This window comes from Melospiza georgiana, chromosome Z, assembly GCF_028018845.1.
Source record: "Melospiza georgiana isolate bMelGeo1 chromosome Z, bMelGeo1.pri, whole genome shotgun sequence".
Taxonomy (NCBI): domain Eukaryota; kingdom Metazoa; phylum Chordata; class Aves; order Passeriformes; family Passerellidae; genus Melospiza; species Melospiza georgiana.
In genome coordinates, this window is record NC_080465.1 from 22,043,304 (window position 1) to 22,055,332 (window position 12,029).

General features: G+C 43.5%; 2 protein-coding genes across 5 annotated transcripts in view; both read right to left on the bottom strand.

Moving 5' to 3' along the window:
- NRG1 (neuregulin 1) overlaps positions 1 to 2,059 on the bottom strand; it is a 103,107-nt gene extending 101,048 nt beyond the window's left edge. For all 4 annotated transcript variants that reach the window (XM_058043960.1, XM_058043959.1, XM_058043958.1 and 1 more), the window contains exons 1-2: positions 1,981 to 2,059; positions 861 to 1,551 (exon numbers count right to left, since the gene is read on the bottom strand). In XM_058043960.1, the coding sequence (XP_057899943.1) occupies positions 861 to 1,488 (628 nt within the window). In that variant the 5' untranslated portion in view covers positions 1,489 to 1,551; positions 1,981 to 2,059. The remainder of the gene's footprint in view (positions 1 to 860; positions 1,552 to 1,980) is intronic.
- LOC131095838 (uncharacterized) lies at positions 1,939 to 2,168 on the bottom strand. Its single transcript, XM_058043964.1, has one exon. It carries the CDS (start codon positions 2,098 to 2,100, stop codon positions 1,939 to 1,941), a length of 162 nt encoding a protein of 53 aa, XP_057899947.1. The 5' UTR covers positions 2,101 to 2,168.
- Positions 2,169 to 12,029: the final 9,861 nt, after the last annotated feature.

Consider the following 12,029-nt stretch of genomic DNA (forward strand, 5'->3'; position numbering starts at 1 on the left):
CAGCTCAGAAATTGCAGGCTTGGTTTGATTTGAATTTGGTGGGTTAAAATCATGAATGTCAAAGAAATGACACTTCAGCAATGCAGTATTTTGATTCTTTATGATTACCAAGAAAATAATAGAGATATCTTTTTTTGTTTGTTTTTATGATGAGCAAGGACTAATTTGGAAATTGACTCTTCTCACAAGGCAAGAATGCTTTCCTGAAATGCCCCACAAAATGCAGTAAAGCAATATATGAGAAACAAGTTAAACAAGAAGCAGCTCCTAGAGATAGGGGAAGCCACAGAGAAATGTATGCTTTGCTCTTAAGAGAAAGGGAAAAAACATAAGCTAGATGCTAAATTAATAGTTCCCAGTTTCTAACTGCTTCAAATCTGCTGTCGCTTTTTCTCACTGTTCTGAGAGTTTCATGAGGATGATAGGGATATCTGGCAGCCACAGACTTCAGGAAGGATGTACCAGAAATGCTCTGCAGGCAAGGCAAAGAACACACATGGAAGATCCAGCACACGAGACAAAGCCAATTTATAAGCAAAATACACTACGTGGAATAGCTATCAGATAAACCCTTGAAGCAAATCGTGTACTTCCCTGCAAGTGGGTGCAGAGAAAAAGGTGGTACTAGCCCTTTACAGACATCCCAGATGAAGTACTGCACACTTCAGAATTAAGTTCTGAGGACTCTAGATGCTGTTTTCAGAAGGCAACCCATGCTATACCTTTCTTAACATGCTTAAGCTTCACAAGTCAATCACATCTCCTTGTAGACAGTCACAGAACAGTTAAGTGCCTTTTTTTTTTTTTTTTTTTTATGTGAAAGGGAAAAAAACCCAAAGAAACACATAGCTTTTACTTACAAAGTTTTGGAGTAGTTTGGAGATTGGTTTCTGTTGCTTGTGCCTGAGATGCTGTGGTAGGCTCCAGAGCGGGTGGTGACAGCGAAGGTGCGGCAGAGGACAACAACCCAACATCTAGGATGCGGTTATATAGAGAAGGCTGGAGGAATGGTTTGGAGGGTACAAGTGAGCTGTCACTGTGCACTGTCACTTCAGTCTTGCTCTTGGGGCTAGGTACGAGGAAGGGTGAGGCATACACCTCCGAAGGCACCCAGGCAGACAGAGCTGTAGGATCCACAGCACTCTTTGGGTCTTGTCCTATCCTCCCAGGGTCAAGATGGGTAGGAGAGTCATACTCAAAAATCTTGTCCACAAAGACCCACTTGAGACCAGCAATGCAGAGGCAAAGGCTAAGCAGGCAAGCCAAGATAGGGGCGATGCAGATCTTTTCAGAGTTGAGGCAGCCCTTCAGTCGCTCTGCCTCCAGGCACACACAGCAGGTTGCGGCAAGGCCTGCTATCCCCTGGACCCTCCTGTCCTCTCTTTGGGTCCCCGGCATGTTCTCCTCATCCGGGAGCCCGTTGAGGGACGCATCAGGGCTCAGCTGAGCTGAGGGGCTGGGGAAAGTGTCGGCAGCTACTTCAGACATGTTTAAGCATCAGCTCTCAAACAGCTCACCTCCAAAAGGCCTTAACTCTATCACAGTCCATTACTGTGAGACACAGACAAAAAGAGACGGTAGTAATAGTCACAGTGCTCCGCAAAAATCACAGAGTGGGAGTCAATAAAAGGTCGAAGCTCAGCAACATCATCCAAACTGAGAGAGGAGCAATGCACAGGAAAAATTAGATCCCCCCCAGTCCCTGTGCCCCCAAGCCCTCTGTCACTGTCTCTGCTTCTCTGAACTGAGAATGGCTTTGTAATTATTGAGCTCCTGTCTGCTAGACACTTTTATAATTCCTTAAACGCTTCTCAAGCAATTCCAGCTCTTCTGCAGAGGGAAGAAACATTCCCCCAAAAGCAAGCACAACAAAACAAAATAGGGATAAGGAGGGTCATGAGATAAAGAAAACCACAAACACTGAACAAACTGACCAGATTAAGTAAACCAGTAGCCCAGAGCGAAAGGCAAGACTCTCACCTTGAGCATCTGAGGCTGGTATCTGCTCAGACGAGGAAAACAATTGTCATGCGGTAGAAGGAGCAAAAGCAAAATCTCTAACAACAGCGGCAACGGTAGAAGTGACAGTAGCAGCAGCATCCTGTCGTGTTACAGCGGCGGCTGAAAGAGGCTGAATCATTACAGAGCAGCAGGTGCTCGCTGTCTGAGCATCACTGCAAACAATATCATTACAGAGAGGTTTGAAAGCAAGAGCGATGCCAAGACGGTGGTAACTCCCTTTATCTCCCCTCCCTCTTTGTCCTCCTGAGCGCTCATTCACTTTCCTCCGTTCCCCCCCCCGCCCGCCCCGCTCCCCCAGCCCCCTCGCAGCCTGTTTCCCTGATGTACAGACTCGCTCCTTCCTCCCCTACCCCACCCCCCGCACTCTGCAGGGCTGCTCTGAGTGAAATCAGTACACCCAGCAATGCAGGACTGTCAGTGACTTCCTATTTTATCCAATTAGGAAGAATAAAGGCCATCAAATCAAAGGGAGGGAGCGGACAGGAGTTGCTCACCCACCCACTCCCTCTCTCCAGGCAAAGCGTGGCCAGAGGCAGCAGCGGCCATCCATGGCAAAGTCCTCCAGCAAGGACTGGGTGTCGGTTGGAGCTCTTTGGGTTGGACTGGGCTCGCCTAGGCTGATACTCGATCTCTCCCAGGGGGAAGACCTCTTTCCAGAAGCAGTTTCTCCCTGCCTGACACCTAGAGACAGCTTTTCTTTCCAAGCTCCTGAGTAAGTTTTATTTCCTAGGAATAAGGTTGGAATGTATCTTAGATCAAGCAGAGGAAATGAAAAACCCCAAGCCATTCCCATCTCTGATAAATTTTCATTCAAGCTATTGCAAAGAGGTTCGCTTTTTTAAAAATTCCATTTTCCAACCTCTTTCCAGACCCTTTTCCAAACACAAAAAACCCCAGACTTCACACTAAAGACAATTCCTGAATTCCTGAATGCACTCTTCAAGAGCTCACATATTGCCAGAATAGATCCTTATTCACCTTAGATTAAAAAAAAATTAAACTATTTTATTATTTTTTATTATTATTAATTAAAGGCTTATACTTTGTTAAATTTGGCTGACATTTCTCACTGTCTCTAATATGTAGCACTACCATTGCCACCAATGCAGTATAATACAGAGGTAAATCAACAGTCCAGCTAACATAATGAAAGTAAGACTAGAATCAGATCTATTTCCAGTCTCTTTTGTCTCTTACAGAAAAATACACCTGTGCAACAATAAAGATGTGTATGAAAGGCAAGGCACTTATAGCACAATTTTTATTAAGTCCTTGAACTTAATAAAAGCATTTGCATTGAAGTTTTGCTGGTGAGAATCCCCCTTTCTGCATAGTATGAATGGCTGCAGGATGCATAAGGAGACAAAGAATCAAGTGCTAAAAATTGCTCTGAACTAATTTTTGTTGGTGTCTTGTTTAGGCACATGAAAGGTAAATTCCTTTGTAGTTATCTATTTTTGGTAGTGTCAAAAGAGGCATCTGATTCTATCCATGTTCTCTTTCTGCCTCCAACTCTACTCCCATCTCACCCCTCCTTCCATGGGAACATTAGTAACATTCACATGAAAAAGATTTATCAAAATCTGAATGAATCCCATAGTGTTTTTACGGACTGTCACGTCAAGGACTAATTGATGGATGTCTGATCACAAAGCTTCCTGTGAGGCGGCTGTAGCCCACTGAAGTAATCACAATGCTGCTACAATCAAGTGCTTGGAGCATTTACCTTAAAGCACAGCTAGTGATAACACTCTCTGAAGGAATGTAAAAAGATAAATCATCTTACAATCTAGCCTACATTACCACTGAAGTGTCTGGTCCTTAGGTTAACGATGTGATCAGCAGCCTCAGACAGAACGAACAGCTTGCACTGCATATTTACATACATGGCTTCTCTTATTACAAAGCACATGTTCCCTTTTGCTGGTAATATCCTGCATCAGTGCAGTCTCTCTCGAGCATCTCAAAACCTATTTCAAACAGCACTGACAACACAACCTCTGTAGAAAGTGTAACAAAAAGCAGCATTGCCAGGACAGGTGCAGTGGTCTGTGGTACAAGTAAGCACAGTTTCTAGAGAAAGGATGCACCTTTCATTTGATTAACTGATAAATCTGGGAAAACCAGACACACTTTCACACACCCAAGTTGTTCCTCAAGTATGAAGCTACAGCATCACTCTTTAAAGTGGAGTGCAAGTTGACAACCAGCTGGGAATATTCTATTCATTCATAGCACAGATGAGATACAGCATCTGAGTGCTTGGCAGAAATTTTTTAAAATTCCTTTTCTTCTTTATCCATGTCTAATTTTTCAACCTTCCTATTTCCAGTAAGAGAATTTTCCCTGCTGACACTTCTCTGAGCCTGTGTTTAATCCCCAGTCCTGTCCACATCTTTCCTGCACTGGTCTTCCTGGCAAACTGCCTGCATTCAATCTCCAGTAATCTTCGTGACCCTCCATCCTATCTACACTTATCTGCCCTCTTTATATCATGTTCCTTCCTCCTTTGCTCGCATCTTCCTGGTGCCGAGCTGAACAGAAACTAACGTGGAGAATTTCCATCTTCCGTGTAAGGGCTGCCACGAAGTTAAACCGAACACGCAAAACACTGCACAGCTGGACAGAGGTGTGGCGGGCTACCTGCACGAGGGCCGCGTTCAGGGGCTCCTCTGCATGTGGGGGCATCGCCCTCTTTCATACCCGGCTGCCGCCAGGAGCCGTCAGCTCGCACGGACCGGGAATGGGCTCTTCCAAACGGCTCCTGCCCCAGCCCGGCTGGTTAAACTGAGGCCGGAGAGCATCTCTCCCCGCCTTTTTCTCCTCCACCGGCAGGCCCAGCCCGCCCGCAGCAGCTCCTCCCGGCAGGCAGGCAGGCAGGCAGGCAGACCGGCAGACCCGCACCCCCGCCGGCTCCGCGGCCGCAGCGTGCCCGCGGTCCCTGGCTCCCGGCCAGGCTGCAGTGCCCTCCTCCGCTGCGGGTCCCTTCCCCCGCCGCACCTCCAGCCCTGGCGCGCTGCCTGCCTGCCTCAGCATCACGCAGCCGGCTGTGCCCAGACCTCCTCCCCCTCCTCCCCTCCGCAGGGAAGCCTGCAGAGCTGCTCCAGCCCCTCAGCTCCGCAGGGGCTACGGGGCCTGCGGCGAGGAGAGCGGGGCGGCACCCGGCGCTCTGTCCCCGCCTTCGGGGTGCCTGGCGGCTCCCGCTATTCCCCGACGAGAAAGGAGAAAGGAGGTGCTGAATCATCGCCCAGCCAGCTTCCCTGGCCCCGCTCCACAGGTGGCCAAAGCCAGGGCCAGAACACAGCCTGCCCGCCATGCTGCAATCCTATTCCTTACGGGCTGCTTCCTCCTGGGACCTTTCGGACCAAAAAAACCTCGTACGCTCTACCACGTAGATGGGGTGGATACGGGAGCACATTACTGTCTGAGTCAGCTCTCGAGGCTGTAGTAAAAGCTCATTGATGATGATCTCTCACTTCGGGTCTGAAAATAAAAGTATAAACTGAAGGTACAGGTCACTGACTTCAGGGGTCCTTCCCGTTCCTCTTGCCCCCAAAGCAATGCAGAAATGCTTTATCCTGCAGGCGTGAGCTTTTTACATTTCTGTAGAGACACGCTAGTAGTTGCATGTTGTGCTTAAACACGGACTCTGCCTGGCTGAAGGAGATGAGAGGCTGGGAAGAGTCAGGAACTGGCTCATTGGAAGGGAGGCCTGGAAAATCAAGTGGTGGCATGACCTTGAAGGTAATGAAGTTTTACTGGGGTAGCCCATTGGTGGTATATACAGCAGGATAAAGGAAGGAAATTACTTGCCTGTTTCAGTAAGGTTAGCTTCATGTGCAAAGCTTTATTCCTGATTCCCATGTAGCTCGGGTCTCTTTGGCTTAGAGGAAAATACAGTTTGACTCCACACTAATGAAGCTGATCTATGACTGAGCTTTGGGCTCCTGCCAAATAACAGGTTGAAACTAAGAGCCTTAGAAAACTGTAATTTTATTTCATGGAGTGTTTTTGCAAAGAATCAAGTGGGGGTTTTTTTTGCAAAGTTTCACTCCCAAAAGGCTCAAGGAAATAACACAAAACAGCAGTTTTATAGGTGCTAAAAGAAGGTGCACTTCAAACTGCAGAGGACTATTTTCTCTGGCCAGCCACAAAGATGCGAATAGATGTGTGATTATGACCAACATCATCCTGCAAACTAGAGCACAAGTACCATTTAACTCAGCTTACCCTTCAGTCATACCATAATAAGACCCAAACCTGCTGAAAGTTCTGGAAAGTAAGCTTGGTGAGTCATTCTCATGGAAGCCATTGAATTTCAAATATCTATGTCCTTCAAATACAGTCTCAATAGTCCACAAAAAGATTCCCTAAGAATTATCTACTGTCTTGCAACTGCTGGGACATTAGGAAATTAAAATACCTCTTCACAAGTGGTTATTCATGGCTCTGCTGTATAACAGCATAAGAAAGAATACTCAGAAGACCATACATCAATATAGGACAAGTGATATGCACCCTGCCCCCCGCCCCCCCCCCCCCCCCCCCGAACTGGCTTCCTTTAAGAACATGTCTATTCTTCAGTAAGAAGCAACCAGCAACATGCAGCACCGACTGCTCCATCGTGTGTTTGATTGCACCCCTTTTTCTACCATATACTGAGAAATTAAAAGCATTGTAACTAAGAAACTAAGAAGAAAAAAAAAGTGCATGTTCATTAAGAAGAGATTGATGAGGAAGATAAAAGGATCACTTTTTATTGATTGCACTTTCTTCAAATTAAATAAGTGCACTATATAAAGATGGAGGGGTGACCCAAAGTAAGTGATCAGGCCCAATGAGTGACATTACTGCCAGCAGTCATGGTGTGGGAAGAGGGGCCATCACACACGGTAGAAAATGATTCATTTATTCATCCTTTCAGTGTTTCACCAATCTCCCTTCCCTAATCCATTTCCCTTGGACTCATGCCAGCATTCTTTGAGTCCTTCCAAAAGCCCTTACTAGGAACCTCATCTCTCAGCTCAAATGGCGCAAAGAGAAAACTTCATTTTGCCTCTATACTGGTCCTGTCACTGAACTCAACATGTTCAAAGGGGACAAACTGTCACTTGCACACAGACATCCTATTTTTCACCTGATGTAAAGCAAATATAACATAGATGATAGTGCTGCTTTTATGCTCCTGCCCATTTCCATCAACTTCTTTCCTTTATTGGTTTTAAACCCTCTGCCCATTTGTAGCCATACGTGGGTGAGGAGATGAAACATCAAGCCTCTAAGATAAGGCAAGAGAAGATGAACAATAAAAATAAGCACATATTCAGGCATAAACATGAGACTAAATGTGTCAATGTCAGCAGAATCATTAGTGTTAGCTTAATTTCGTTGGTATAAAGGATTGCTGTGGGAAGACCCCCTACTTTCAGACAACATAAAAGATGGGACATGGGGAAGCTATTCTAACCCTCTTTGTACCCTCAAGCCAAATCAACTACATTGGATGCTGGTGTTTCAGAAGCAGGTCCTCACACTCGTATGTTACTTGGAAATGTCTGAAGTACAGTATACAAACAAACAGCAGTGATTCTGAAAATGTTTGGGAAAGCTCATGTTGCCTCTGTAGCAGTATTTTCTGTATTGGCATCACATGTACACATTTACACCAAGCATTTACATGCTGTAAGTCCAATAGTTGTGTCTTGCAGAGACAGTGATTTGAAAAAAAACAACACAACAACAATGGCTGTTCTAAGAAGAGTTTATACTTTAAATAGCTACAGCCAGTAATTGAAACTGAAAACTGCCATAAGACGGGCTGTTATTTCAGGGGAACAAAAAAAGTGTTCTGAGTCTTTTCATCTTCAAGTGAAATGTAAGACACTGAGTTTCTTTCATCCTATTCTAAAGCAGAGCTAGTGGTACTATACCAGACACAGAAATAGGACACAAAACCATAAATATCAGGGTTTTTCATCAATGGCACTGACTCACTTCCCCAGCCTCTGCTAAGTCACAAAACGGGGATGGGCCCCACCACTGTTCAGGCTAATGGTAATTATCTCGACCATGTGGTAAAGGAACATTTAAGAGGTGCAAAGACAAGAAATGCACTCTGCTAGGCTCTTTTGCCTGAGGGCAGAAGCAGACAGAGAAAGTCCATGTGCAATTCAGATGTTTTTTAAATTTGTTTGGGAATTGCTTTTTTTCCCAGATCTGATTTCTTCACTCTGTCATTGGCATCTCCAGCAAACCTGCTGGGGCCGTTGTGATTATTTATTTTCCCACTGTGGCAGTGAGCTGGAGCAGCAGTGAAGTCACAGGGCTCAGGCTTGGTCATTCCTCCCACCTACCTTAGTACTGCACTCCTGCTTTTGGACCACTTTTTTCAGACAGAAAAAATTCCTCATGGTATTCATAGGACAGCTGCAATTGCACACACTGCTATTTTGCACAGGCTCAGCTATGCAGGATTTTCTGCTGTCAGCCTTTGTATTCACAGTGCTCCGACTGCTGGCAGAGTCACTGGACAATGATAATTTGATTGAAGGTCCTGAAAACCCTGAATCAAGGCATTACCCTTTCTTCACTGACACACAGTTAATAAAATACTTAAATGTGCATCTAGTTAAACAAGTTGGTGAAATGCCTTCCTGATTAGAGATGGGCTACATCATATATCTAAGTGCCTTTTTGAATCAGAGCCTAATCAGGAACTGAGAAGGCATTTTTGGAGCATAGTGCAGTGGTTTCATGATAAACAGTTTGGGTGGCAATATTATCCTTTTCTTTGCCACTCCTTTCTTTTTGCTCCTTCTGTTCTATCACTTGTACTAATGCACTAACATTGTTCAGCCCTAATTCTCATGCTGATCCTGTAAATACCTATATATCTCCTAGGCTGGAAGAAAGAGAATAGGACCATGCTCCAGAGGCCTGAAGTCTTGATCTTGTCTTCTCACAAAAGACTTCACAGAGCGAAACCATGACCCAAAGCGCTTCCTGAATCTGTGCATAATTTAGGCAGAGGCATGTAGAAGATCCCAACAGGATACACATCACTCTGAAATATCTTGACTGTACTTACGGCATCTTTTGTTTTTGTTGTTGTTGTTTTGTTTGAATAAACAGAATTATTTTTGTACCTGCACATATTCTCAACAGCTGCTGTTTAAATCTTAAGGCACCATACTTTATTTCACTTTTTAATATTGTAACTGCTCATGGAGTTCTTAATAGAGTAACTCATTACTATATGTTCATTCAATAGTTTTGCTATTAGAAAAGCAAAGAGAAGTCAAAGGCATGGAGGCAGCCTACTGCATGGAGGAATTTCTGTATCATTAAATAAACATGTATTAATGATAGGACATTAACATATTTGTGGCTTGGACTTTTAAAGTACATCTTACAGTAAAGTAATACTTCAGGAATCTCCAAATTTCAGAATTCTGTTGCACAAAATATTATGATTTCACCTCGAGACCTGGTTTGCTTAGCAACTTTCTACAAATACATCTAAATAATAAATTAATCTAAATAAATTAATCCACCTTATCCTAAATTGAGATATTAATTAAATTACACTTGTAAGGTTCAGTTCTGGTCATGTTTATATGTTGCCTGATTATGCATAAGTTAGCAGAATTGATATTCCACTGTTTGAAACAGATAATCAACAAGATATTTTTAAGTGCAAAAATTCAGCAATAACAAAAGCAACAGCTCTCACCATGCCTCAGAATCTTAGTACCTAGTACCATTTAATATTTAATATTCTTTCTTAGTGCATTCAGAAGGCCATAGAAGGCATGAATCACTCTGCTGAAATTGGCAGGAAAACTGCCAGTTTCCAGCAAATTAAGACTTATTCAAATAAGTATGACAAAGGATATTTCTTGTTTAGTAATGAGTTTGTAGTCTAACCAAATACGCTTTTATTACATAGCCAAGTTTTAAATGCAAAGCCTAACGTGTCACATCTTTATCACTTCTGCACCTAGGCTCTTTTTTTGGTGCTCTGTATGGTCTAGCAGAAAAGCAAAACTCTCATCTCCCAGAAATCAATAGATTTAAGGTAGTTAACTTTTCTCACACACAGGACTTCCATATTTGTGCATCAGGCAGAGTCTTTTCAAGAGCAAGAGAGGAAACCGGCAAAGAAGAAACTCTGAAACCTTAAAGAAATGTTCATTTGCCTGATGCAGGTACAAAGCTACAGAGCAGACTCTGTGCTGCTCCAGACACTGAGCAGACCCCTACACCAGGGCAAAACAGATTTATTACAAAAACTTGTTCATACTTAACACATGGGCATACAACAGCGCTGCGCAATATGCGCTACTGAGTGATACAAGTCCTGTAATGTGGCTTTGGAAACATCCCCTTCTGCAGGACATTGAACAACCTAGAAATGGAGCATCAGAGGCAGTGACAGAGCTGATACACGTATACATATGTATCAGAATGAGTTTATAACATAATTTCATTTGAAGGATTCATTATTCCTGCAGCATTTCCTGCATTCACACCGCCGGTCATGTCCACTGGGGGTGCATTATGTGTGCCTGTGTTTCACTGCAGAGGCTACAGAGTAGCAGTGAGACTTCAAAAACAGAATGGCGAGGACAGACTGTCTTTTTCCTTCTTCTTGAGGATGTCTAAGGAATAAATGCATTTACTCTGAAAGGTTATTTGAAAAGGTGGTCCAGAGAGGCAGGGCTAAGATCATCCTGTATTCTGTGTTCCCAGCCAAGCTCATCCATATTAGCATCCAGAGAGAAAGTCAACTAAAATAGAGCTGTCCTCATGTACATCATTGCAGGTATGTTATGCCTGTGGAGAACAGTGGCTGCGAAGTGGAGAAGTGAAGTCTACAGGGCGACAACAAAAAGAAAAAGGCACTTTGTGTCTTTGGCCTATATGCACATAAATTAAATTAAATAGAGTCCCTAAATCCCCTCCTGACCAGGGCCACACTTTGAAGCCAGACCTTATAAAACTTTCCCTTTCCTTCAGAAATTTGCTTCTGCAGTGATGGGGTCAAATATCTTGCCAGTGTGAGCAAGATTTCATCCTACTCAGCTATGGAAATAGTGAAGATCCAATACATTATTTCATTTGAGAGATGCTTTGTTCTTGCTTTAACTCTGCATATTGCTTAACTGTTGCTTAACTCCAATTAAATTAAAAGCTGCCAAAGGCCAGAAAAACCGCTCAGTGTTTGTAATTTCGCACTAAATCCTTTGTCCTTTCTTCTGATTTCCAATAAAAGAACAACATTTTAACAACTTTGCACATGCTAGAGGACAAAACAAGGATGTGACCAAAATAGATTCCATTCTAAAGGCACTAGCTCCACAGGACAAAGATCAAGCTCCCAAGGATGGACCAGGCTGGCACCCATTCATAGGCAAAACATTTCTATGTATTCCAGAAGCCCTCAGTTTAGTTAAGGCATGAAATGACAGGGGGTCTTGAATTTTGAACTGCTTTTGCTCTGAAGAGTAGAGATTGTGCTCCTGCTTCACTGATGAATTTGAAATGATCCTCTGAATATTAGTAACATTCTCTTGTTACTAACACTTGAAAGATATGTGAAATTTGGTATACTGCATTCCTTTCCTTCATCAGGTATCAGTTCATGGTTTCATCAGGAAAGCAGCCCTGCGCAGCTGCATAGAGTTCACTCCTTGAGACTGCCTTGAAGAATACAATATGACTAAAATTCAAGTGAACTGAAAAGAATTATATCATTTTGGCCTGCATTACTGAGTATGTGCTAGTAACACTAGACAGTGCAGGTGTAAGCAGACAATACACTTCCCTTTCTAAACTAGCCTGCTTAAGAAGTGCTAGTATTATCCCAACAGTGACTATTATTGTTAGACAAGGGCTAATTAAAAACCTATGCAGCTGGGTCTTATCAGCATTAATAATTACTTGTATCTCTTTCCACCACCTTTCACCTCCACCTCCATCTTCTTTCCTCCTCTAACAAAAAAAAA

Bases quoted from the DNA above. Each gene is read 5' to 3' on its own strand.
- LOC131095838 (XM_058043964.1), bottom strand. From the start codon at position 2,100: ATGCTGCTGCTACTGTCACTTCTACCGTTGCCGCTGTTGTTAGAGATT.